General features: G+C 43.4%; 1 protein-coding gene across 1 annotated transcript; it reads left to right on the forward strand.

The window, feature by feature from the left end:
* The first annotated feature begins 1,943 nt into the window (after nt 1-1,943).
* Nucleotides 1,944-27,420, forward strand: SIAH2 (siah E3 ubiquitin protein ligase 2). The gene is made up of 2 exons (XM_037525803.2): nt 1,944-2,622; nt 25,848-27,420. The coding sequence occupies exons 1-2, from the start codon at nt 2,206-2,208 to the stop codon at nt 26,403-26,405; spliced, it is 975 nt and encodes a 324-aa protein (XP_037381700.1). The 5' UTR covers nt 1,944-2,205; the 3' UTR covers nt 26,406-27,420.

Consider the following 27,420-nt stretch of genomic DNA (forward strand, 5'->3'; position numbering starts at 1 on the left):
CAAGGTAAGAGTCTAAATCAGCCAGAGAGGCTCCCCATGCACCAGCTTGCACTTCTGCACTCCCACTAGACTCTCAAGCCCCCTCCCAAGTCTCAATTTATCCTCACTCCTCTGCAACCATATCTTCACCCCTCCCCCATCCCACCTAGTCACAGGATATCCTCCCCTGTGAGTGCTTATTGCCAGTGCTCCTTAGTAGAATGGAAACTGAAAGAGAACCATTCCCAGAGCCTAAACAGTGCCTGGCATATCATAAATACTCAATAAACACGACTAATTCAATGACATCACATCTATTCAAATTTTTCAAGATTTCACCAGTTCCATGCATGTGGTTTTCCCAAAATTCCTTTATAAGAATAAAGCTCATTTCTTCTGGGCTCTTAACAGAATATCTCTTGGTCAGATTTAATTTATTGATAGTCATTAATTTTAATATTAAACATTTACCTATTTTCTTTTAAATAAAAGATAAAGCTAGGGGCCTCCCTGGTGGCACAGGCGGTTGAGTGCTGCACTGTGAAGCTGTCCACAGCCTCTGCAGCACAGGTTCGATCCCGGCTGGCAGGGGAGAAACCCACATGGCACAGCAGACCTCTCCTATCGTGCCCGCTGCTCCCCTCAACAGTGTACTTCGGTCTGTCTGCCTGTTCTGTTCCCGCTCTGTCTCCGGTGAATCCTCTTACCCTCCCACGCATCTGGCCTGTACCCCGTTCTTGTATAAAAATAAATCTTTTTTTTACAAAAAGGTAAAACTAAAGCTTAGGTCCTGCTTATGATGGGTCGTGGGATATATCATACTCATTTATTCCATACTACTCAACCAATAAGATAGTTTATATTCCTCTTTTATAGGAGAGGCACAGAGATGTTGTTCAGAAGTTGCTCAGAATCACACAAATTCAGTGGAGGGGACTGTTCTTCACCAGGTCCTCCCTGTTGTTCCTTACCACCGCCTTTCCTATGAAGAATCATCTGATTTTCATCCAGGTAACCCCTTCCCCCAATTCCAGTACCAGGAGAAAAGCAATTTAACTCAGGGCACACATTATACATTAAATTAAAGCCTGCTTCATTCAGGGTTGGCATCCCTACTCTATGGCTGCCTCTGGACTGTCAGCACCCAAATGCCTACAGTTAGGAAAACAGCCTTGGGCTTTGGGGAGATCTTACAGGTAACTCACTGCCTTCCTGGGGCCTCCCGACCCAAAACACATTTCTGGCATGCCTAGGTAATCTCGAACTCTTTTTTTGCGAACTCTGTCAAGGAACTCCCCTCCCGGCCTGCTGCGCCTCAAGCCAAGGAAGGTTGGCCAGGTCCGCCAGCAGAGGAAAGGAGTTTACCTCCACCCCCGCCCTGGCGAGGACCAGGGAGTGACAAACCCCATCCTTCACAGTCCAGTGCGGGGTCCTATGCCCGCCGCAGACCCAACCCGAGCCCCGAGTCCTACTCCCACCCAAAGCTCCGCGTCCTGACCCCTCGATCCTGACGAATGGCTCGGGGGGCCGGGCCACAGGATCCCCCCGCGCGCTGGCGGCGCACCCCGGTGGAGAGCAGCCTCACGGTTTTCCCGACCAGTCCAGAGGCGCTCACGTCCGCCCCGCCCACCGTGCAGGCCCCGCCCAGCTGAAGTTGTCCTTCAGGTTTGAACCCTGGTGACGCGGCCGCGTGGCTCCCTGGGGTGTGGCCCGCGGACCTCGGCGACGCCTTCGCGGAGGGCGACACCGCCCGTCAGCGCGCGCGCGCCGGGAGAGCCGACCCCTCGCGGCGCGGGTGGGCCCGCAGCCCTGACGCACGGCGCGCGCCGCCCCCGGCGCTCTCTGCGGGAGCCGGGCGGGGCCTGCGCCGGCGCTGGGCGGCTGCACACGTGTCCAGGCGTCACGTCCGCGCGCCCCCGGGGCTTGCGTCAGCTGCGGCTCGGGAGCGGGCGGGCGGGGGTTCTGCTCAGCGCCGGGCCGCGGGCCGGGGACGCCGCCGCCAGCGGGGCTCCGCGGATGCCGAAGGGGGTTCCGAGGGCCGGGCCACGGGAGCGTCTGCGCAGCCCGGTCCCCGTCTGCCCGGCGCCGGCCGTCCACGCCGCCGGGGCCCCGGCTGGCCGCGGTGTCGCCGCCCGGGAGCCCGCGCCTGCGGGGCGCGCACCGCCTGGACCCCGGCGGCCCCGCGGCAGGCAGGCGCCCACAGTTCCATGACTGGCTCGGAGCGCGATGAGCCGCCCGTCCTCCACCGGCCCCAGCGCTAGCAAACCCTGCAGCAAGCAGCCGCCGCCGCAGCCCCAGCACGCCCAGTCCCCCGCCGCGCCCCCGGCCGCCGCCATCATCTCGGCTGCGGGCCCCGGCTCGTCCGCGGTGCCCGCCGCGGCGGCGGTGATCTCGGGCTCCGGCGGCGGGGGCGGGGCCGGCCCGGTGTCCCCGCAGCACCACGAGCTGACCTCGCTCTTCGAGTGCCCGGTCTGCTTTGACTATGTCCTGCCCCCGATCCTGCAGTGCCAGGCTGGGCACCTGGTGTGTAACCAATGCCGCCAGAAGTTGAGCTGCTGCCCAACGTGCAGGGGCGCCCTGACGCCCAGCATCAGGAACCTGGCAATGGAGAAGGTGGCCTCGGCAGTCCTGTTTCCCTGCAAGGTAAGCCCCAGTGCCATCTGCGCACCTCCGTCTGGCCACTTCCCAGAACTCCGGTGTCCTCCAGCCGCTCACAGGCCCTGAGAGGCAGGTGGCTTCTCTCTTACTTAGGGGGAAAAAATGTATGTGTACACTGTGTTCATCCTTCCCCAAACCCACTTGTTCCCTATGGGAGTAGAGGATGATTGCCCGAGCACTGACCCCAGATTAATTGGGACTGGCTGGTTGTTAGAACACCTCGCCTCTCTCTCCACCCGGTGCCTGGTGCCAGCGTCCTCGGCAGACGTGGACTCTGTAGGGTGTGCTCTGTAGGGCTGGGCCGCGCAAGTAAACTTGGATCGGGAAACTATGGGAATTGAAGAGACAGGAAATTGGCAAGCAGAGTGCACCCTTTGCAGTCACTCGGCCTGGCGGGATTGATACTGCCTTCCGTGTGCACCCCGTGCTTTCTGCGCACCCTTGACACGTGGGAGCCCTCAGGACTGCAGCTAAAAAAGGGCGCCTAGGGCTTGTTTTCCTCCAGCAACAAGAAAACCCTTTAAGTCACGCCTTTCTCTCCCCAAACCGTTTTTTCCCCAAGGACTGTGGAGTTGTGCTTTTTTACTAAGTGGGGTGAAACGGGTTGATTGGGAAATTAAGAGGAAGGACTAGCAGGAGCTGTTGTTATGGTACTTTAAAGCCATCACTTTTTAAATTTAGTTCAAAAAGTTACCACTACTCTGGCCAAAAATGCAAACCACGAAAAGAAAGTGAAGACCAAGGCCAATAGCCTCTTTTTTATTTCCCTATGTCTCTTCATAGATTTTTTTTCTTCTAACTGTGTAAATACACTGGCAGCTGTGTATAGACTAGATGTCAGTGTGTGTCAGGAAAGTTTATATATACCCACACACATAGACACAAGTTTTTCTCCAAAAATGGCTTCTGCAACTTGCTGTTTTATTTATTTGTTTGTTTGTTTGTTTTTGTTTTATACATGCACTGGGTACAGTCAGAAGCGCGGGAGGGTGAGAGAATTCACCAGAGCCAGAGCGGGGAGGAGAGCAGGCAGAAGGACCGAAGTACACTGCTGAGGGGAGCAGCAGGCCGCAGGAGAGGTCTGCGCGCCATGTGGGACCCTCCTCCAGTGGCCGGGGAGCAGCCGGGGATCGAACCGGCGACGCTGAGGCCGCTGGCAGCTTCGCAACCCAGCGCTCAACCAATGCGCCACCGGGGAGGCCCTGTTTTAAATTCACATTATCATGTATATTTTTCATTCTGAAACCTAGCTTTACCTCATTGTATTTTAAATGACTGCATAGTATCACACTGTGTGATCATATTGTAACAACTGTTTACCTACATGTGTCCTTTAAAACTCTTCAGGGGTAGTTTCAACAACATAGTTATCTGTGTTATCTCATTTTAACCTAGAGCTAACCATAAAGTTTTCTAAATTTAGAAATGGAAATAATGTCATTAATATTTTTTGTGGGTTTTTTTTTTTTTTCTTTTTTCTTTTTAAAGTAACTGCTCAGCCTCTTGGGCCATTTAGACTTCTTGCATTTCTTCTTAGTGCGGCATATTTTTTAGGGCAAGGGCTTATTTTGAAATTAAAAATAATACACTAGAGACTTGAAGCTTGGGACTGAAGTCAGTTAGACGAGTGATTTAATTTGGGCTGTGCCCTGCCACAATCAAGTTTAAAATAGCCTATTCAAATAAGGGTTTGAATTCTAGTTTGGACTGTGGGTTTTCAGTCAACCTTAGTAAACTTCTCTAGTTTTGGTCACTCCTTATATAATGCTTACTAGCTCACTCAGCTAATTAGTTGTTTCTCATAAAATTTAGACACTATTTCCATGATTTCTTAGGGTTATGAGGTAGGTTTCAGCCTACTGATCAGAGATTTGGTGTTAGTTGACATCAGAGTAGATATTTGATGTTTGAGATATATATTGTGGGGGTTGGAGCTTGGTGGGATATCCCACAGTATTTCTGGGAAGCCATTTTCCTAGTCCTTCACCCAAACCTTCAGAAGCTAGCAGAGGAAAGGGCTTTAGGTGAGTTGCAGTTCACAAATGAGCATTTGATATCAGATAGTATTCTAAAATTCATTTTAAAAAATCAGTCTTAAGTGAGTCTTGTTTCTAAGAGAAAAGGAAGGAAATACACTGTATGACACGTGAGGTTTCACTTTCAAGATCTAGGGTTCTAGTTCTGTTGAAATATGTGTTCCTTCCTAAGGTGTAACATGCTAGTGAAGTCTTCCTTAAAGGATATTTCTCTTAGGGATTAGGAGTACTCAGTCTTTCTGTACATGTCAGTGATTTTTCCAGGTCCCTATGCTATAAGAATGTAGTTGGGCAAAGACATCACTTTGCAAGTTGAAATTAAATAGGGTCAACCATTCCCCCACAGAGCAGGAACCAAGATTAGAAAGTGATCTTGGAGTCACTTTGTGTATATACATGTGTGTGAGATTTATAAGGCCAAAGTATGTGTGCTTCAGTTTTGGTTGACCACTAATCCAAACTAATGACAGTGCTGTTCAGCTAGCTAGTTTGAATAAACTAAATTTGGATATCTACAGAGGCATTGCAAGCAACCCAGATGTGTTAGTTGAGGAGCATGAGAACAATGGGTATTTTTTTTTATATATATAATAAATTTTATTTTTATATTCCCCATACAATTGCAACCCCCCCATTCTGACCCCTATCCCTCCCCTCCCGCCCCCCACCCCCCAAAAAGTGTCTCAGGTTCATAGTTTTTTGTTGATTTTGATTATCGCTTTCTTATAGTTATTCATTTTCCTGGTCCCTTATTTAAGTTTTCTAGATTCCTGCTATGAGTGAGACCATCCGGTATTTTTCTTTTTCTTTTTGGCTTATTTCACTGAGCATGATCCCTTCCAGTGCCATCCATGTTGCTGCAAATTGCATGTGTTTATCTTTTTTGAATGCTGAGTAATATTCCATGGTATATATGTACCACATCTTCTTGATCCAGTCATCTATTTTTGGGCATTTGGGCTGTTTCCAAAGCTTAGCTATTGTAAACAGTGCTGCTATAAACATAGGGGTGCAGGTGCTCTTTGGAATGGATGTTTCTGTGTCCTTTGGGTAAATACCTAGGAGTGGAATTGCTGGATCATATGGAAGCTCTATGTTTAGTAGGTCAAGAAATCTCCACACAGCTCTCCATAGTGGTTGGACCCGTTTGCACTCCCACCAACAGTGCAGGAGAGTTCCTTGAACATTTTTGCACCCAACACTAACAATGGGTAGTTTTAAGACCTGTGTTAAACTAAAACAAAATAGGTGAGTTTACCTAGCCCTTTGGCTTGAGTTTGCTCCTGGAAATCACCAGGCCTGCGTTATAACTGTCACTGCCTGCTCTCATAATCTCATAGGCTGGTTCCTGTGTAAAAACCAGTATTGCAGAAAGTACCAGAGCCCAGGTCTCAAAAGTTACCTGGCACTGCCATTATTTGCCTGAAAGGCCGTCTCTGGGAGCCTTAACTTCTTCACCTGTAAATGAGAGCATTGAACTTCTTAGGACTCTATCGCCTGGCATTCCATGAAAAGAGAGGCTATGTGGAATGCTTATTGAGTGCCATCAGTGTACCAGCTCCTTTGTGTGGGTCAGCTTTTATTAGTTTGCCTTTCTTTTTTTCAGGTGAGCAAATAAAAGCGTATAGAGAGAGGGTAAGTGTTAAGTGATTTGTCAAGATCATATACTGGGCCAGAATGTGAACCTGCACCCCAAAGGCAGACATCCTTTTTACTGTCCTTCTCTGTAGGAATTTCAATTTTGAGTTTATATTCTAAGGCTCCAAATCATAACTCAAGGTTGACACCATTAAGAAAACCATCTGGTTGGATGAGCTCACCAGATGGGCCTCTGGTGGGATCATCCCAATAAGACAACATATATGCTCACTATAAAATTCATTTGGCATAAATTTTGTAGAGCATGTGGGATAGGAAGATCAGGGGATACAGCCTGCAAATCTAATACTTGTAGGAATTTCATCATTGCTTATGCTCCAGTTGACCCCAAAATAGGTGTGTTGCCAAATAACCTTGATACATAGGCATGGGGTCACTTAATTAAAATTGGACTGCTGCCCGCATCTTTGATGGAGGGCATCACCAGCTTTGGTAGCTCAGGTTTACTTAAAAAAAAAGGATCTCATTTGGTTTATCTGTCTTCCACTTGTGTTATTTCCATTCTGTGTTTGAGAAGGTTTGACATTCTGATACCAAATCTCAAACCCACAACTTCAGTGGTGCATGAATATAGGGGGCTCATTCGAGCCCCCACTGAACTGTATACTAGTGTATATTTTAATATTAGCCAAGTATTTCCCTCCACAACTGAAGTAAATGCTAAACTACTCCAGTCTACTGACTGTGATATATTTTCTCTCCATTTTCTGTGTCATCTCTATAAGTTTCCAGTAGCTAATATCGCCAAATAATTATTGAACATGAAAGCCTCAGATAAGCCTTCCTTGCAGTTGAGTTGTCAAAATTATTGTTCTGTTCCTTCAAAAAATAAGAGTCAAATCAGATAACTCAGTTGAAAGTATAAAGACCCCTCAGTGTGGACTTATCTAGTTCAGTGGAGACAAACTCTACATACCAGCAAGGGACAGGTAATGCAAGGAGAGAGGCCTGCAATGGGTAGCCTCAGAGTCCAGGAGACCTGAGGGAACTTGGAGACATTTGGAGAACTTTTGCTAACCACTGGCTAATTGGTCGAGCAGGGCAGGAATGTGTATGCAGCTATGACAGATCTTGGAGTTTTTTCAAGAAAATCCAGAAACTGGGATATTTTTAATGTTAAATATGTTAGTTTTTTTGAAGCTTTGGCTGAGTTCAGATTTAAAGCCAACACTTGCAGGCTGAAGCAACCATAACTGCAGACCAAATTCCAATTCCCAGTGTGCAGCTTCTGACCTGGTTCTCAAGCTTTCATTGAGCCTAGAACTTCTCGCTGAACTCTAATTATAGGTGAACTTTGGCATTTTGAAGATCACAACTGAAGGTGATCTTATAGGTTATTTTATTTTCATCTTTATCAACCAAGAGAATATTGTCTTTTGACCACTGAGAGACCTGAACTATTGTCCTACTGACTAGATTTTGACTGTGTACCTGAATTTCTGTCTCTTAAGAGAAGAATGGGAATATGCCAGAAATCTTTGTTTGCCTTAAAATTTTGGAATCGAGTAAACTGTCCACGGGAAAGAACTAGGCAGGAGAGAGAATGGGGTTCTCATCCTGGCTCTGTGTGATCTTGGTCTGTTCATATACTTCTCAAGCCTGTTTGTTTGTCTGTTAAAAAGAATGGAGAGAAAACCTAGCTGGTGGGAGCTCGGAGATCAGATTAGAAGTGTGATAGAGGTCTGCACCTTCACCATATTAAATGGAAGGTGGTGGTAGTAGAGTCTTTGCTACATGGAGGTGACCTATCACCTAAAAGTCTGAGAGGATAAACCAGTTTGCCAAAACCATTTCAAAGATCTCCTCTTAATCTTAAAACAAATCCCCTAAAACAGGATCATCTATTTTGGAAATCTTCCCTGCAGTCCTCACTGCTGGCCGAGGTTGACCAGGTTGACTCATAAAAGGATAAGTTGACAAAGCATGGGAATCCATGTATATTTATGATGAGGCTCCAGATTTTAAAGAATACAACTGAAAATATGTATAGCTGTTGAGGATACAATTAAGAATAAATACCCTAGAGTGATATGCAGGAATACTGAATTTTAATGCTAATTCTAATTGGCTAAAGATTTCCCACAAGTCATTATGGCTAGCACTAGAATAAATCATTGTTACTTAAGATGATTTTTATTACATCAGAATGAAGGTGATTCAAAGCATACCCAAGTCTGGCCTAGGAGATCCTCAGCCTGATTGAATTAGTCTCTCATTATGCCAGAGCCCTGTTTTGAAGCTCCATATAGAGTGCCATATAAATGAGACCATAGCAAGACCGTAATGTAAAATGTCTTAAGAACCAGACTTATACATCTGACAAAATTTGTGAACAATGACATTTCTCACTCACATCCATTATTAGGTCCTTCCCCCACCTCCTTGAAAGGATCACATAGTAGGAACACAGTGTGCTGAAGTAGCTAGAGTATCCAGGACCCTTGTGTGTTGCTGGTGTTAGAATATGGTTCCACTCAGTGTGGTGGGAAGGAAAAGGAAAATAAGAAAACCAAAAAGTCTTCCTGATCAAATCTATCTTTATAGTAAACCTTAAGAGCGTGTATTTTATAGGACTTAGGCAAGATACTGAACTCTCTCTAGCAGAATTTCATCAACTTTGCTTCAGATGCTCATCTTTCTCCATTAGTTTCTTAAAAATTCAGAAGCTGTTGTTCTCACTTCCAGTTCAATAAAGATTTTATGCAATCAACTTTATGTTATTCCCTTCCCAGTTTTCAGTCACATACACTGTAGAGATGGATTAGACACCTGTGTATTAACGAGCGAGCATGTGCCCTATTATAAACTCTGAATCAGCAAAGGTAGCATCTTTGGGTCACCCCTCCCTCCGGGATGCCTCTCCCTAGGGTCGTTTCCTGGGCAGGCCCTGGTTGAGCCCCCAGATCCCTATGGTGACTAAGTTGGTGACATCTCTAAGCCTCAGTGACACTTTGACAAAATAGGTGATGATTGGCTTATGAGAATCAAACATGGTAATAATTTATGCCAATTGCCTTGTACAGCCCCAGCACAGAGTAAACCTTGACAGTGACTGAAGTCAGATCCAGGTATTCACTTTAAAAAGAAAAAAGACTCTTATTTTCCCATAGATTCTCCCATTGAACTTCTCCCCCTATCCCTAATTATGTAGGGTTTTCACAGTGTTGGGTAAGTTGATCCAGACACTGTCATTTCAGTAAGGAGACTTTTTTGGTCATTTCTTTAATGATTTTACAAGGGAAAAGCTGGTTGGATTAAGCAACATTTTTTTAATATGTGTATTTTATTTTATATATTATAAAATATATTTTAAAAGCTATTATTTTTCAATGTAGAACATATAGAAGGTAATGTAAAACTAAAACCTCCTACCTAAAAGCCACCACTATACTATTTTTACATTATGTCTTTATAAATTTACTTCTAGATCAATGTAATTTTTTATTACAAAGAAAGGCAGGTAAGATCGGGAATCCATACACTTTCAAAACCTGTTCAAACATCTAAACATCATGACTTCTTTTTCAATTAATAGGCTAAGGTCATGTTTATTGACTACATACTATTAAAATTCCATGACAGCCACAGAGTTATTAATGAACCTCTTGTTTGTAGTCATTCAAGTCATTCTGTATTGTTTTCTAAATATGATTTTTTTAAGTACTGCTACGATTGAATCCTTGTGCATATGAAACTAATTACTTCCTAATGATAAAGTCCTCAAAATTAAATGGTAGGATTAAAGGGTATATTCAGAAATCAAAAGTATTGGCTAGTAGTGAAATGGATTTTTGGGATCAGGCCCCGAGTCCAAGGACCCCCAAGCTGGCTCTTTCTTGGTTCTTCTCTTCAGCGAGGAAAGAATTCAACATCAAGACCAAAGTTACAGAAAAGCAGGAGGTTTATTGATAGAAAGAAGGCCAGGAAAGCTCTCCAAGCCGAGAGGGGTACCAAGTGGGTAGCTATTGAAGTGGTGAGAAGAGAAGCAGGTACTTATAGGGGTTCAATGGGCAAAGAGCAGGGGTTTGGCCATTTAGTAGCTCCACGTTATGTCTCTTACTAATTAACTGGGCCCACAGGGTCTCCTAGGCTACCAAAGCCCACTGAGTTTATGGGGGTTTTCCTAGGCTAACAAAGTCCACCAAGCTTGGCCATGTTACCTGGCCTACCTTCCTGAAACTAGCTTTGGTCCATTGCTTTAGCATTGTGTCATTGTGTTGGTGTTTGGACACTCAGTTGAAGGGGAGTGGGTAGTAGAATGGAGGCACCATCCTGGTCCAGGATTGTTCTGCAATCAGGCTGATAAATGGACTTGGGGCACCCTGTGACTACCTTTACACATTTCTTAGATTCTGCCTTTGGTAGAACCACATTGCTTTGTCACTTGGGCACAACTGAGTACCCATTTCTCCCCTGTATCACCAGCACGAGGTATGATCTTTTTGGTTTTCCTAATACCACTACCTGATAACTAATGCCTGCTTTTTCTCCCTTATATAACAACCTCATCCCAGAGTTGACTCGTCCTAATTATCTACTAACTTTTTATCACATCTACACTTGCCTTAGAATCTCCTGCACCCCAGACCTCTCCTTCCTACAACCCCTCTGCCTGGCCAGCCATTGCCTCCCCTCCTTACCCACTTCTGAAACTGCATCTCATGGGGAATGGTACAGTGCGGTTGCTTGTAGAGAATGTTGCTTACCTACTCTGAACTAGGTATATTATCTCATGTTAACCTCCAAATTACTTTGTAGAGGAAATAGTATCCCTTCTAAGAGATTTGCCCAAAGTCATATAGTTTGTAAGACTGGGGAGTGAAAACTCCAGTCTGGGCCTTTTAATAACACATTTGTTTTTTCCACTATAGCCTGCTGCCTTTTTGCTGCTCACCCCTCCCTACTGAGAACAATGATCCCAGTTACCACTCTGGACTCAGGTAGTGGCTCTTTGGTGGGATGGTGGTGATACCAGAACAGCCCTCTAGTTAGGGCTGCAGGTAAAATACAGGATACCAAGTTGTGTTTTAAGTGCACAATTTTTTTTTTTTTTTGGTATAAATATAACCACATATTGCCTAGGACATACTGAGTGTCTTGTATTTTTCCTTGCTACTTACCACTTAAGTCTTCCAGTGAATTTGAATGCCCTCGTGAGAAATAAGAACTGGTGAGACCTATAGCACTGTTTGTAGAGTTGTGAGGGCAGAAAACCTGTTAAAGCAGCTGGGAGCCTTGCATAGGGCATAAGGCCATATTGAAATTGAGTGGGCTAGCCACTGGCAGTATATAGCATAAAGCCTTTTGTTTTTTCCATAAGGCCTTTTATGCCGGCTCTTGCTTTAGTGCTTTTGTTTACTTGAACATACACTCTGAAGGGACCTTACAAAACTGGTTCTCCATGACAATATGTGGTTGCTGCTAGCTCTGACATTGGTCAGATGAGAAGCATACTTGGTCAAAAGTCAATTTGGGGGCCTCCCCAGTGGCGCAGCGGTTGAGCGCTGGGTTGTGAAGCTGCCCGCGGCCTCTGCGGCGCTGGTTCGATCCCCAGCTGCTCCCCGGCCACTGGAGGAGGGTCCCACATGGCGCGCAGACCTCTCCTGCGGCCTGCTGCTCCCCTCAGCAGTGTACTTCGGTCCTTCTGCCTGCTCTGCTCCCCACTCTGGCTCTGGTGAATTCTCTCACCCTCCCGCGCTTCTGACTGTACCCAGTGCGTGTATAAACAAACAAACAAACAAACAAGCAAATAAATAAAACATGCCTCTATTAAAAAAAAAAAAAAAGTCAATTGGTATTTAAAGTTTCCAAGATTAAAAATAAATCCCTGCCAGGCCAGAGAATCTTTGTAAGGACAAATATACCCCACTCCCCAATAGCAGGATATTCTCAGATTTTTCCTGTAATATTATGTTAGTATTACCCCACAGTCTTCCAGGACACTTTTAGTTAAGAAAGCTGTCTGCAATATGGGGTCTATGAACTTTCTCTTAGATCCAAAGGAGGAACTTTTGAGTCCAACATTTTACTGAGCATTACCTTCTTCAGAAGAAAGTTTGTAAAGGTAAATGTTAATAGTATTCTCATCACTAGTGGACACTTATGATACTGACACTTATGGTACTGAGTGTATGGAAACCATTGCTGCACTATTGGTTGATAAATATCTCTTTGCACTACCTCATAGTGGAGGTGAGCGATTTGCTATTTAAGTTAAATGTAAATTCTCTGAGGTTCTTAGAGGAAGAATGCCAGACAAAGGCAGGTTGAGTATTCTAATGAAGTCAAAACAAGAGATTTCAGTGTCTCATGTTGGCAAAGTCTCAACTCCTCCACCCTTGATAATAGTTCAAGCGATGAGTTGTAGCTAGCTTTTAAGGTCCACTCTAAGGCGACGTGGTAGGCTCAATTCAGCATCACACAGGACACAGGGTGTACTTGAACTGTCATCATAACTACTGGGCCAGCAGTTATAAACACATTTTAAGCAAAAGTGGCATCAGCCATCAAAATGACCACATGCCTTTGCTTCCTGATCTGTGTGAAATTTCAGAAAAACCATAAATAAACTGCAACTAAAATATATATGCCAATAAATTTATTTCATAAACCATAAATAGTAAGTAAAATATATGAAAGGCCATCATCAAAAATTACAAAGCATATTCCTAGAGACTAAAGTCTAAAACAAACATTTTTCCTTATAGGATCTCAAGGTCTATTGAAATTTCTTTCAATTCTAAGTTTTATAAGACTTTTAATTAAAAGTAAAATTAACAAGCAGCTGCAAATAAACTTAATATTTACTCATTTGCAAATATTGGTTTTGCAGGAAACAGTGGATAATCAGTAAATAACAGTAAATAGTAAAAAAAAAAAAACCAGGTAATAATCAGTAAATCAATAGACCCAAGTGATCATTCACTGATATTTGGGAGCAGATGAACATTTTTGGTGACAAAGAAATTAGCTTGAAATGCTAGAATGCCTTTAAAAAGTGGTAAAATTTATGTTTAATTCCTAGTTAAAATGTAAGTTTTACCATGATTTGGATTTATATTAGGTTAGCTACAACTTCCGCTTGAACAAGGCTAAATAGTACTGAGAAGATAGAGACATCAACCAATAGTCCCTAATTATCTTCTGATCAAAGATAGTAAATATACTGCCAGGAATTCATCCTTCCAGTTGAATTCATGTAACAGATTCCATTTGGGATCACCTTCCAGTGCGAAAGGCATTTACCTGTGAAGGAAAGGGGGGGCTGGTGTTTCATGTTTGGAGCTCCTCCTCTATGTGGCCTGGAATCGAATAAAATTGGCATGGCTGGAAACTACCTCCAGAGCCACAAATTTGTCCAGTGCCCACAAATCTTTAGAAGGGTCAGAGGAACCATGAAGAATGCTTTATCTTCTCTGGGGTTGTAAGACATGTTGATATTTATGACAATCAGTGTCTTCATTGAACAGTTTTATTGGTTTACTAAAATGAGTCCCAAAGAGCCTGTAGTCAAAGAAAAACTTAACTTGGTTGCCTTTTCATGTAAATATTTTCTTTTTTTAAAGAATATTTAAACGCATATTTTGTTTTAAAAAATAAAAAAAAAAAAACCAACTCTGCATAAGGAATTTCTGTCCCATAATAGACAAATACACTAACTCAGCTCCTGGATTGTTTAATACATTTTTTGTTTTTTATGATTTAAAATTTCTAAGGCAGCTGCAACACTACTACAAAAATATCCCACATAGCCTTCATCCAGATTCTCTGGTTGTTTCCTTTTTGCTCATTTGCTTTATCACTTGTACTCTGTCCTTTTATTTTTTTAACCATTTCAGTGTAAATTCAGGCATCCTGTCCCATTTCCCGTAAGTACCTCTGTTTCTCCTAAAAACAAGGGCATTTTCTTACATAATTATGGTATAATTATCAAAATCAGGAAATTTGACTTGCAGTAGATACTATTATCTAATTGCAGTCCACATTCAAATTTCAACTATGGCCCTGTATTGACCTTTGCAGCGATCTTGGCTTTCCAGTAAGGTGCATGCATTGCATCTAGTCTTCTGTATGCGTTTTATGATCATTACAGCTTATTACAGTGAAGGAAAGCTCAGTTTGCTTTTTGCTTTCTCCAAAATTCATGGGCACCACCAACAAATTATCAAGTGTGTTTTGTTTTTGTCTGTTTGTGTTTGACACATTACCATTTGAGGCCCTGGCAGATATTTTGCTAATAAATTTCACTGTTTCCTAGGCTGATGCAAGGCGGTGCCCTCACAGTCCCCAAGGGGAACAGGCTTCTGCTGGGAGCTCAGGGGCCCTCCTTTGTAGATGACAGTTGTTGGGAGTTCAGCAAATCATCCTTGAATTGCATGGATTCAAATTCAATTAAATAGGCTAAGTGACTTGTGCTAAAGTCAGACTGATTTAAGTCAAAGGATCCACGACCTTCACTAGCACCTCAGCTGAGAAGGGTTATTCTGTCTATATGCGCATTCCATAAACACATATAATGTGACTAAGCTTATTAGGTAAATAACAGGTGTCATTTGGCTGTGTCTCGGAAGTACCTTGTTATGTGTATTTGAGTGTAAAGAGGTTTCTATGCCAAAAAGAGGAAAATTCTAACTAAATTCTCATTTAAATACAGCTTTCAAACTCCATGCCTAGCAAAAGAATTGACATTGTTTACTGCTTCCTGCAAAGACTTAAAAATGAGGCACAGGTCACCACACATTACTTATCATGGCAGAACAGGTTTGCACAAGACTTTTGGGCCATTGCAACATGAAGTCTCTGAAAATAAAGCAGAAATTATTTCAGTATATCTTTGTTTCTCACTCTAGAGGTCATCTGCCCTCCATTCTGGATTTCTCTGTGTGTGGCCATCTCCCCTGTCCCCAATGCCACTCCTACCCCTTAAAGAGGTTTACGTAAAGCAAATCCCCTGCCACCACCAGCAGCCCATCCCTAAGGGAAATGAACAGGCATTCCCTGTGGAGAAACCTCGTTTATAGCAGTGGCTGCGTCCCAGGCCGAGCAGCCCGGGTGCTGTGTCTCAGAAATGAGAGTGTGCTGCTAAGAGCAGGTGCCCCCAGGAGCAGAAACATAGGCACTCTCGGGGCCCTTCACCTAGGCAAGGCAGACCCCAGCCAGAGTGTGAAAAGTGAAACCTCAGGACTTTGATGTGAGATGCCAGAGAAATCTGGGAGCAACTAATCACTGGTTACTTATTTATGAGGCAGTGCTGCCCCATTCCTTGGGGAGAGGTGCTTTCAGGACTGTTTTTCTCCCTGCTTCCAGAGGTAGTCTATTTGTGGACTCTGGGTTTTGTGTGTGTTGGCTTGAGGAATGGATACCAAATGTAAATTATTACTTTTTCTCAGCAGATTCATTCTTTGTTTGACGCTAATTGTTTTGTGCATGAAAGAGAGCTCCTGGCGTGGCCACGAATGACCATGTAGCCTGAATAGTTGTCAGTCAGTCTGTAAAACAAAGGGAACCAGCCCCTGCAATACCTCCACGCTTTGCAAACCATCTAGTTTCAATTGTGTATGGGGCTAGTATTGCTGAGCTGGCCTGGGCAGTGCCTGGCAGGCAGAACAGTGCCTAATTTGCCATTGGCATGAACCCCTCCTCCAAACTGTGATTGTGTCTGTCCAGCCAGACTTTGTCCTTCATCAAAATCAATAGTTCTCAACTGGTATGATTTTTTCCCCCAGAATACATGTGACCATGCCTGGTGACATTTCTGGTTATTACATCTGGGGTGCGGGGGTGATAATTGCTACTGGCATCTATTGGGTAGAGGCTAGAGATGCTGCCAAACATCCTACAATGCATAGCACAGCCCGCACAACAAGGAATTATCCAGTCTACAGTGTCAATCGTGCCATTGCCGAGAAACCCTGAAAATGAAACTACCAAATAAAACTGGGACCCACCTTCTTATTTAGGTTTTAGCCCCACTGTTTGCTCCATTTACCCTGTGCTAGAACTAGATGGAACCACTCCGTCCACGGTCTGCTTCATCTACAGCAAAACTTTCCTTACCCCTCTTCTCTCCTTCCCCACTCTGAGGTCACTTGGCATACCCCTTCCTTTGCACTGTTGCCTGTACTTCTGATTTATTTGAGTTGTATATGAGTACAGTGCAGTGCACTTGTAAGGTAAAACAGCACACAGGCTCTATGGTGGATGCTCTCTGTGTTCTAAGATAGAGGCTCACAGACCTTTGAAAGCCCTGGGGCTTTTCAAAATAATCCCCCCAGCCAATACAACCTGGGTTTTCTGCTCAGAGGCACTGACTCCTCTATTCCACGGATGAGAGTCCCTCATGCAGTTAACAAGAACACCCATCTTGCTCCAGGCATCATTACAGAACATTGATGAGACTGTTAACAAATATGAAGTGTGGCATCAGCGTATGTATGTGTGTATTTGAAGTCCAGATCTTTTCATTTTAGAGATCATCTCTAGTCTAGTCATAATGAAAGTGCCATCAGTGGTCATGAAGACACATCTTCACCCATGATGGAAAAGAGAAGGAATAGATTGACATTGAAGTTCAGGTTGTTCAGAAAAAGCAGAGTAAGCATCTCATACTTTTAAAATATATATTTTTTAATAGAGGCCATAGCAAGATCTTTTTTTTATAAGGTCATTGCCCACACTAATGTGGAGTAATGCCTTTCTATTTGTGTAGTTTGGGAGGTTCCCTGTTCTCTATATTTGGGTTAAAAGGAAGGGTGTGTGACTTGTAAGGCAAACCAAATTTAAGAATATAAATATCCCAGCTGGAGTTACATAAGGAAAAGTTCTAAAATGATTGCTCAATGACAAATATTTGTTGTATGTTTGCGTTTGTGAACATGGAGATGTTTGGGATTTGGAATTCAGGAAGAGGTGCAGGTAGTACTAGTTGTACGCAGTTTGCTAGTCCACTTCTTGGAAATATTTCTGGGCAGCCCTGGTGAACACCCATTCTGAAAGGTCTTTAGATTCATATAGTGAATCCTTGTTTCAGCCAGAGAATCTGCCATCCTGAGGCTAACTCTTTCTATTTTTATTGTGTGTGGGTTTTTGTTTTTAATTGTATCATTTTTCTTGTTGAGGTAACATTGATTTACAACACTGTATATGATTTACGGGTACAAGTTCATACCTCTTCAGATGTACGTTACCACACCACACCCACTAGCAAAATATCCATAATCCTCCACTGTAGTCCTTTGGACACCCTCCTTTGTTCTTCACTCCTCACCCTCCCCTTGTAGGACAGTTCTGCAGTGATATTTCAAGGTTCTGTTTTGGTTAATTTCATCTAACCCTTGGTTTTGTTCCTTATAATCCATATATGAGTGAAATTATCCAGAATCTGTTTTTCTCCTTCTGCCTTTTTTTGTTTAGCCTAACACTTGTCTAGTTTTATCCCTGTTGCCATATTGGCAAGATTTCATTGTTGTTGTTGTTTTTTACACATAACTGAGTAGTATTCCATTGTGTATATATACATACACTACATCTTCTTTATACAGTTTAATGACCACTGTCTTTGGGCATTTGTTTCCATATCTTGGCTATTGTAAATAGTACTACAGTGAACACAGAAGTTGCAGATATCCCATAGAATTAGTGTTTTCATATTCCCTGAACAGATACTGAGTGGTAGAATTGCTGGATCATATGGCAGATTAATTTCTAATGTTTTGAAAAATCACCATACTCTTTTTCCAAAGGAATGGGCAAGTCCACATTCCCACGAGCAGTGTATAAGGGTTCTTTTATCTCTACCCACTTGTCAAAACTTGTTGTTTCTGGTCTTTCTGATATGAGCCATTCTCATATGTATGAGGTGATATCACATTGTGGTTTTGGTTTGCACTTCCCTGATGATAAGTGATGGTGAGAAATTTTTCGTGCATCTGTTGGCCATCTGTATCTTTCTTGGGAGAACTATCTTTTTAGCTCTTCTATTCCATACTTTATTGGGTCATTTGTTTTCTTTTTCGAGTTTTATGAGTTCTTTATATATTTTGGAGAGCAGCCGCTTATGAGGTCATGGTGCTTAAATGTTTTCTTCCAGTTGGTAGGGTACCTTTCCATTTTAGTGATAGCTTCTCTCACTGTGCAGAGCCCGTTAGTTTGATGTAGTCCCATTTGTTTATTTTTGCTTTTGTTTCCCTTGCTGTTAGTGTCAAGTCCCCAAAGACATCTCTGAAGCCATGGTCGTTGTGTGTTTTGTCCATGTTTTCTATGTATTTTATGGTTTCAGGTCTTACATCCAAATCTTTAACTCATTTTGAATTAATTTTTGTGTATGAAATTGTGGTCTAGTTTCATTCTTTTGTATGTGGCTGTCCAGTTTTCCCAGAACAGTTTCTTGAAAAGACTTTCCTTTCTCCAGTGTATACTTGGTACTTGTGGCTCCATTGTTGGAAATTAACTGCCCATGTAAATGTGGGCTATTTCTGAATGCAATTCTATTTCATTTGTCTATATGCTATTTTTATTCCAGTACCATACTGTTGATTACTGTGTGATACCTCTGCTCTTCTTCTTTGTTATAATTGTTTTGACTATTCAGGGTCTTTTGTGACTCCATATAAATTTCAGTAATGTCTGTTCTATTTCTTTGAAGAATGCCATTGAAACTTTGATAGGGTTTGCAATGAATCTGCATATTGTTTTGGGTAAGATGTCTATTTTCAAAATGTTATTCTTCTAATCAATAAGGAGGGAAAATATTTCCATTTCTTTGTGCCTTATATTCTTTTTGTAATGTCTTAGTAGTTTTTATTGTACAGATCTTTCACCTCCTTTGTTAAGTTTATTCCTAGGTATTTAATTTGTTTTGATGCTCTAGTAAAGGGGATTGTTTTCTGGATTGCTTTCTCTTCTCCTTTACTGTTTACATATAGGAATCCAACATTTTTGTATGTTGGTTTTGTATTGTGCCACTTTGCTATTCTTAACTGTTTCTAATAGTTTTTTAGTGAGGCTTTAGGGTTTTCTATGTATATTTTCATGTCATATCCAAATAGTGATAGTTTTACTCTTTCCAAATTTGCGTTCCTTTTATAGCTTTCTCTGGCCAAATTACTCTAGCTAGGACTTCCAATACTACATTGAATAGTAGTGATGACAGCGGACATCTTTGTCTTCTACCTGAATCTTAGAGGAAGAATCTTCAGTTTTTCACCATTCAGTATGATGTTAGCTGTAGATTTGCTACCTATGGCCTTTATTATGTTGAGGTATGTTCCTTATACCATCATTTTATTGACAATTTTTATCACATATAGGTGCTGAATCTTGTAAAATGCCTTCTCTGCATCTGTTGATATTATCATATGATTTTTATCTTTTCTCTTGTTGCTGTGGTGAATGACATTAATTGAGTTATGGATTTTGAACCATCCTTAAATCCTTGGAATAAGTCCTACTCAGTCATGATGTATAAACCTCTGTTAATGTATTGTTGAATTTGGCTTGCTAAGATTGTGTTGAGAAAGTTTGCAGTTGTGTTCAAGGACATTGGTCTTTAATTTTTTGTGATGTCCTTGTCTGCTTTTGGTATCAACCAAGTGGCCTCATAACATGTGTTTGGAAGCATTACTTTTTCTTCAATTTTTTGAAGACTTTGAGAAGGATAGCTATATTTTAGCTCTGAAGATCTGGTAGAACTCACTAATGGAAACCATATGATCCTGGCCTTCAGTCCATTCACATTTAGGATGGTTATTGATATGTGAAGACTTTTACTGCCATCTTTATCTTTAGTTTCCTGATCTGTTTCTTTCCTTGTTCAATTTTTCTGTGAAGTTTCTTCTCTTTGATTTAGACAGGAGAGCTCTTTTCAATTTTTTTTTTTTTTTTTTTTTTATAGGAGAGGTCAGTGTTGGCAAACTCCTTCAGCTCTTGTTTGCTGGGAAGGCCATTACTTCTCCCTCATTTCTGAAAGAGTATCTTGCAAGATATAGTATTCTTGGCTGGCAGTTTTTATTGAGTATCTTGAATCCATCATTCCATTTGTTCTTTACCTATAGCATTTCTGCTAAAAAGTCTGATGTATACCTATTAGGAGTACATTTATAAGTTATCTGTTTCCTCCTGCCATCTTCAGTATATGTTCTTTGTTCTGAATTCTTGATAGTTCCACTACTCTATGCCTTGATGTAGTTCTCATTGCATTTAGGTTCATGGACTTGTATATTTAATTCCTTCCCAAGGTGCAGAGAAAGTTTTCCTCTGTTATTTCTTTAAATAAATGCTGTTTTTCTCTAGCTAGGTGCCTCTGAGTTGATAACCCTGCTGACTATACCACAACCTCCAGGCTCTGTCTCCACCACCTTCTGTTCAAAGAAGTGTAAATTTCCTCTGTGTCACCTCTGTGGAAGTCTACTCTGATCTCCAGTGTATAAGGGGTGCTCAAGTCCAACTTCTAGCCATTGAATATATGGTGTTGTGTCCCTCTTATCATTAAATGTTACTCTTGATAAGCAAGGCAAGGGACCTCCTCTATCACCATCTTGATGACTCCCAGTTCACCCTTAAGAAGAGACCAGGTCATCTGTCTCAGAGGGGAACCCAGCCTCACCTGGATGCTGCTACCAACTTTGCTGTTTCCACAGAGCTACAGCTGGTGGTGTTCTGGCACTGTTGCTCCTGCCTCTGTACCACTGCTGCATCTGTGCCACATCCACTTTATTTTGCATTTTTAAACTGAGAATGCAAATGCTTCACCCACCTCTCAGAGAACATCGGAAGGCTCTATTCTTAGACATCATCTAGATTTTAAACAGTTACTAAGGATTTTTAGGGTTTGATACTGTGAGGAACACAAGTAGAAATATATATATAAATACATTTGTTCCTCCTGGTAAAATACTGACACCAGTGTTTCAGTCCATGGTTTAAAAGATGAATAACCAGCTACTAAGGGCAAAGTATTGATGATAAAATATTTCTGCCAATTTTTATTGAAGATTATTATAATCTACTTTAGGTAGGGGGGTAGAGTGAGCTGCATTTCTATCTTTAAGCCATTTTCTCTTCCCTTTTTAGGGGAGAACAATCTCCCTAACAGTGGAAACTGACTCCTTTGCTTCTGTGTCCTTTCAGTGACTTTTCTTCAATGTTTTGTATGGAGAAGGTTTCAGTACCTACTTGTTGCTAGTGATAATCAGCTATAAAGAATAGGATTTGACCTACTTGAATTTATAAGGGATTTATTCCTAAGCAAAAGCAGCTGTGGAGTTTTTGTTTTACAAGCAATTGGCTATAGAATCCGAGAAAAATGGCCTGGCCCTGCCCTCTTGAAGTTTCCATGTCTCAAAAGGGGGAGCGAGAATCCAAGTGAGCATAACAGACAGCTCACCTGCCCATCCAGGCAGATGAAGTTGACTTTAGTTTCAACTGAAAAAGGAGATTCAGCTCACCTAATTCTTGTGTTGTGTTAGGTTTCTTCTCTTCCCATCTTGTTAAGAGTTGTCATCATAAATGAGTGCTGGGTCTTATTAAATACTTTCTCTGCATCTGTTTATATTATGTGGTTTTTATCTTTCTTTTTGTTGATTCAGTGTATAACATTAATTAATTTACATGTTAAACCATCCTTACATTCCTGGAATAAATGCCACTTGCTCATGGTATATGATCCTTATAATGAATTTGCCAGTATTTTATTAAGAAGTTTCCCATCTATATTGATCAGAGATATTGGCCTGTGATTTTTCTCTTTTGGTGATGTCCTTGTCTGGTTTTGGTATTACAATAACATTGATGTCATAGAATATGTTAAGAAGTATTCCTAAGGCCCTTCTCATTTTAACCTCCACCAGCTGGAATCCCTATGACATGCAGTCATCTGAGTTAGTTTAAGTAGCTCTTATATGTGATTTCCCTTCATACAAGAGTATGGTCAGAGCCCCTCAGGGGGAGGTTAAAAGGTAAAGAATGCAAGGTAATATTTGTAGCAAGGTTGCGGGGGGAATCTCCAGCCCCTTCAGTCCATCACTGGTGTAGAGTAAGGTAAAAAGTATCAGGCTTTTCTGTCCTCCCGCCATTAGGATAGACGACGGTACCCTGTGGTCCTGAATGCATGCCTGATGGGGCACCTGGAATAGGGTGTGGGCATATGTAGATGGGATTCACCTGGGCTAAGACTGGGCTTTTAAGGGCGGCGTCATAGGAACACCAGCAGAAGCAGAGAAGCAGAAGCCTAATGAATGGAGAAGCAGAGAACCATGAGAGAAACAGAGAGAACGCCAAAGAGCCCAGAAAGAATGAAGACTTGCTGGAGGATGGGAGGCTGGTAGGCCTTGTCTGGAAGCCTTCGCCAGCACCCCTGCCTGCTGTGTACATGGTAGATCCCAATAAAAGCCTGCAAGAGCCACTGAGGGCTCCCGGACTCTCTCCTCCTTCACCCGGTCTGCTGGACCAGAAAACCTGCCTTGTGGCTATTCCTGCCCCTTATAATTGGTGTAAGTCGGCAAGATGATCCATGCAGATGGGTATGGAGCCCTCCAAAGACCTGGAGGGACTGAGGCGTAGCAGACTGAGCCTGCGACAATGCTGGAGGCGCCATGGCAGCACAGGAGATGGACAAGGTCTGGGAGCTACAGGACAAGACCTCGCCCGGAGGAGATGCCCGAGAGGACCAGACAAGACCCCCGAGGCAGCAAGAATCGTCGGGGAAGAAAGGACCATGATTCAGAGCTCACCATTGTGGACAAAGGTGTCCCGACCCGCGGGATTCCGAGGCACGAAAAGAGAAGGGCTGAGGATGAAATGAGGGGCTTGAGGCAACTTGACGCTAGTGCGTGCTTCTTTATTTTTTCTTTTCCTTCTCTTTTCCGTGTCTTTCTTTTCCCTGCCTTTCTTACTTCCCTGGCCTTCTCTCTGCTCCTCTCGCAGCACTCTCCTCTCTCGTGGTTCTCCTCTTAAATCTCTTCTCTTCTCTCCTTCTCTCTCCCGCGTTCTCCTCTTATACCCTCATAGCTCCTCCCCCCGTACCTCCCAGTCTCATGTGATTTACAGGAAAAACCTGTGGTTCTCCGAAAGCGAAACTTAACTCATGGCACACATACGCAACACGGCGCATGCTCCGGACAGCTCCGGACACAAAGGGAAAAGCAGATGAACTTGGACTAATGGACTAAAAATCCTGCCAGAAGGCGGAGGACCTTCGCAAGTTTGATGTATTTTGGGGACCCTGGGGGTGGATCAAGTGGGCCTTGGTATAAGAGCCCACAGTTGGCTGAGGGAGGAAACCCTCACCAAGTCTCTGTAGCCAGGCAGAGAAAATGCCAACTAAGAAAGCAAAAGCTGGTGCTGAGATTGAGAAGCCCTGAGTGGCTGTTAAGCACTAAGTAGGCTAAAGAAGGCCAGTGAGTCTCTTAAAATCACCCATGGGTGATGCCCTGCTCACGGTTGAGTGAGGGTGAGTTGCTGAGGAACCTGTCCTTGGTGGACTGGTGGGGAACAAGGCTTGTGGTGGAGCCCACAGCCAAAGAGGGGACCCAAGAGAGGCCACATGTGGAGCTTGTATCCACGGATCCCCAACCCATGTGCTTGTGCAAAGGTTTGGCCTAAGTGCAGGGGTCTGCATGCCGCATTGGTGGCTATGAAAGCCGAGTGTTGGAGCGACTGCAGACAGAAAACCCTGAGGGTTGGCGATTACCCTCAACAGTATAGAATCACCAATCCAAGGGTGAGTGCATCCTTGGGGTGGATGCGGTGTGTGGCTTGTGGCCGAGACTACAGCCAGAGAAGGCCAGGAAGCCTGATGGCTCCTGGCATGTGACGGTAGATGCTGTGAGTGGTCCCCCTCCCTCGCATGAGCAGTGCCTTTGGCAGCAGAAGTGGTGGCTTATCTGCTGGTGCCAATAATTATCTTTTGCCACTAGGTTGGTGCCCTGCCTGGACTAATTTGTGTTCTGTTGTATTTTGTTACATTGCTATATTCAGTTGTATTCTATGTACTTTTATGGGCCATGGCTGCAGTGTTCATATTGCCAAGAGAAACGTATATGACTTGTATAGACTGGCAGAAAACCCTCAGGGGGTGGATTGTAGGGTAAGGGAAAAAGTGTCAGGCTTTTCTGCCCTCCCACCATTAGGATAGATGACGGAACCCTGTGGTCCTGAATGCATGCCTGATGGCGGGCACCTGGAATAGGGTGTGGGCATTTGTAGTTGGGATTCACCTGAGCTAAGACTGGGCTTTTAAGGGTGGTGTCACGGGGACACCAGCAGAAGCAGAGAAGTGGAGAAGCAGAAGCAGAATGAATGAGAAGCAGAGAACCATGAGAAAAGCAGAGAGAATACCGGAGAGCCCAGAGTGAAAACACCCCTGCCTGCTGTGTACCTGGTAAATCCCAATAAAAGCCTGCAAAAGCCACCCTGAGGGCTCTAGGACTCTCCTTCACCCATCTGCTCGGGTCATAGAGAACCTCTCTGTCCTCCTGCCCCTTACAACTGATGTGACTAGGATGTCATATCAGCAGGTAAGAGCATGGAACCAAAGAGCTTTCCCCATCATCTGCCTGCCAGTCGCTGATTTGAGCCAGGAAGAAATAGGGGACTGCCGGGTAAATGGAAGTTATGAAGTTTTTCTGCCCTCCCGCCATTAGCATCAGTGATCAACACTTATGGTCTTACACGTGTGCTTGATGGTGGCACCTGGAGTGTGGTGTGGGCGTGTGTGAGTGGGAGCATCTGAGCAGAGAGACAGTGCATATAAGGGTGGTGTCACGGGGACACCAGCAGAAGCAGAGACAGCAGAGAGAGTAGAGAAATAGAGACCATGAGACAACACCAGGGAGCCCAGAAAGAGTGAAGATTTGCTGGAGGCAGGGAGGCCTGCCAGCCTCCTGGCCCCCCAGGCCCCTGTACCCCCTGACTCCTGCCTGCCCTGCACCTGGTTGGCTCACTTTGTAGAAGGAGCATTAAAAGCTTGGAAAAAAAAAAAAAAAAAAAGCCACCGAGGGCTCCAGGACGCCTACTTTACCCATCTACCCGGATCATAGAAAACCTGCTCAGTGCTTTGCTGGCACTCCAGGGACACAACAGAGAATTATATTGTTTTGCAGTAAAACCTAGTCTGGAGATTACATGTATTCCTGCCCCAGTTTCACCCCAAAGCAATTTTAAACTATTCAATAAGAGAGAGGAAGGCCAAGTTTCATAGAACTGGCTCACCACTTTTACTTTGGATGTTTATGGTCAGAGCACTTGAGATTTCATGTTTTTAGCAGTGTGGAGTGAGGGACATGGAATGCACTACTTTCCTGGTACAGGACATGCTCAGCTTTATGCATTTCAACATTAAAATGGTGAATAGAAATTGAGGATTTTTGTCTTAAATATTTTACTCCTCCCAAGCAAAAGTAGTTATAATGGGAATACAGTTTAAGCACAAGAAACCTATATGGTTAAATACCCTTAGAAGTTTGCTCCTGTAGAAGTTCTAACATTCATTGGCTCACTGTTTTTTTTCCTCCCTTGCAGTATGCTACCACGGGCTGTTCCCTGACCCTGCACCACACGGAGAAACCAGAACACGAAGACATCTGTGAATACCGTCCCTACTCCTGCCCTTGTCCCGGAGCTTCCTGCAAGTGGCAGGGGTCCCTGGAAGCTGTGATGTCCCATCTCATGCACGCCCACAAGAGCATTACAACTCTCCAGGGAGAAGACATTGTCTTTCTAGCTACAGACATTAACCTGCCAGGGGCTGTTGACTGGGTGATGATGCAGTCGTGTTTTGGCCATCACTTCATGCTGGTGCTGGAGAAACAGGAGAAGTACGAAGGCCACCAGCAGTTCTTCGCCATCGTTCTGCTCATTGGCACCCGCAAGCAAGCTGAGAACTTTGCCTACAGACTGGAGTTGAATGGGAACCGACGGAGACTGACCTGGGAGGCCACACCCCGGTCCATCCATGACGGTGTAGCCGCGGCCATCATGAACAGTGACTGCCTTGTTTTTGACACAGCCATAGCACATCTTTTTGCAGACAATGGGAATCTTGGAATCAATGTGACTATTTCTACATGTTGTCCATGATGCAGCAAGATTATTCAAGTAATGCTTTATGGTTAATAAAGGTTTTTATAGATGTTTTATTCACTATGTCTTCATAATTCAAGATCCACCTTTACCCCACATTTTGTGTGAACAGCTACTCCCCATCTGGCATTGGCCTAACAAAGTTAATGAAACTGAAATGGATGGGGTTGACCTGTTAGTCATTTGGAGACTGTGCTGCGATCTAAAATCAACTTTATTATTAAATTTTATTCACTTCCTGAATAGCACTTGACAGATTGCTCAGGGCTCCTTTTACCAGTGTGTTAGAAATTGGAGACTTCCACCTGCCTTCCTATATTGGTCCTTCCAAGTTCACGAAAGCACAATGATTGTCAGCAGATTTCTTAATTTTTATCTTGGTTTTAGGGCATAGGAATTGTATTAATGCATTTTAAGCAGTATTTCTCATGCTAGATGGCTAACCAACATGCAGAGAATCACCTGGAGAGCTCATCTTAAACAGCAGATTCCAGGAGCTATGGATTTAACAACCTCATCAGGTGATTCTTTTCAACAGTTAATTTGAGAATTACTGAGTTAAATTGTGAGAAAAGGTCCAGATTTTAAAGGTGCTTTAAGATTACCCTCTACTGATACTCTTTGTCTTTCTACTGTCTCATCCATCGACTGCCCCCACTTCCAAATTAAAACTAGAAGTGTAGAGCCCCAAGAACACACTCCTGACACTCTTTGGTCACTTTTGTGTTTAGGGTGGATTGCCTCAGAAAGGGAGTCGTATAGCCATTGATAGTCCTCAATAATTAGTTTTGCTCATCACTAGTGCAGACGACTTGTTTACAGTCGGCTTCCCTAGAGGCCCTCCTAGATTGGATAGTGGGGAAGACCATCAGTAGAGTTGGAAAAGCTTTATAATCAGTGTCATATGCTTGCTATTTAAAAGGTATGTTTGGGGGTGGTTTGTTTTTGGTTTTGCCACATCCATTTTAGTTTTTTAATAAATATTTTCCAAAATGAATGTTGTGCTCCATTT

Source organism: Talpa occidentalis, unplaced genomic scaffold (genome assembly GCF_014898055.3).
Source record: "Talpa occidentalis isolate TD23 unplaced genomic scaffold, MPIMG_talOcc4v2.1 talOcc4.4, whole genome shotgun sequence".
In the NCBI taxonomy this organism is placed as follows: Eukaryota; Metazoa; Chordata; class Mammalia; order Eulipotyphla; family Talpidae; genus Talpa; species Talpa occidentalis.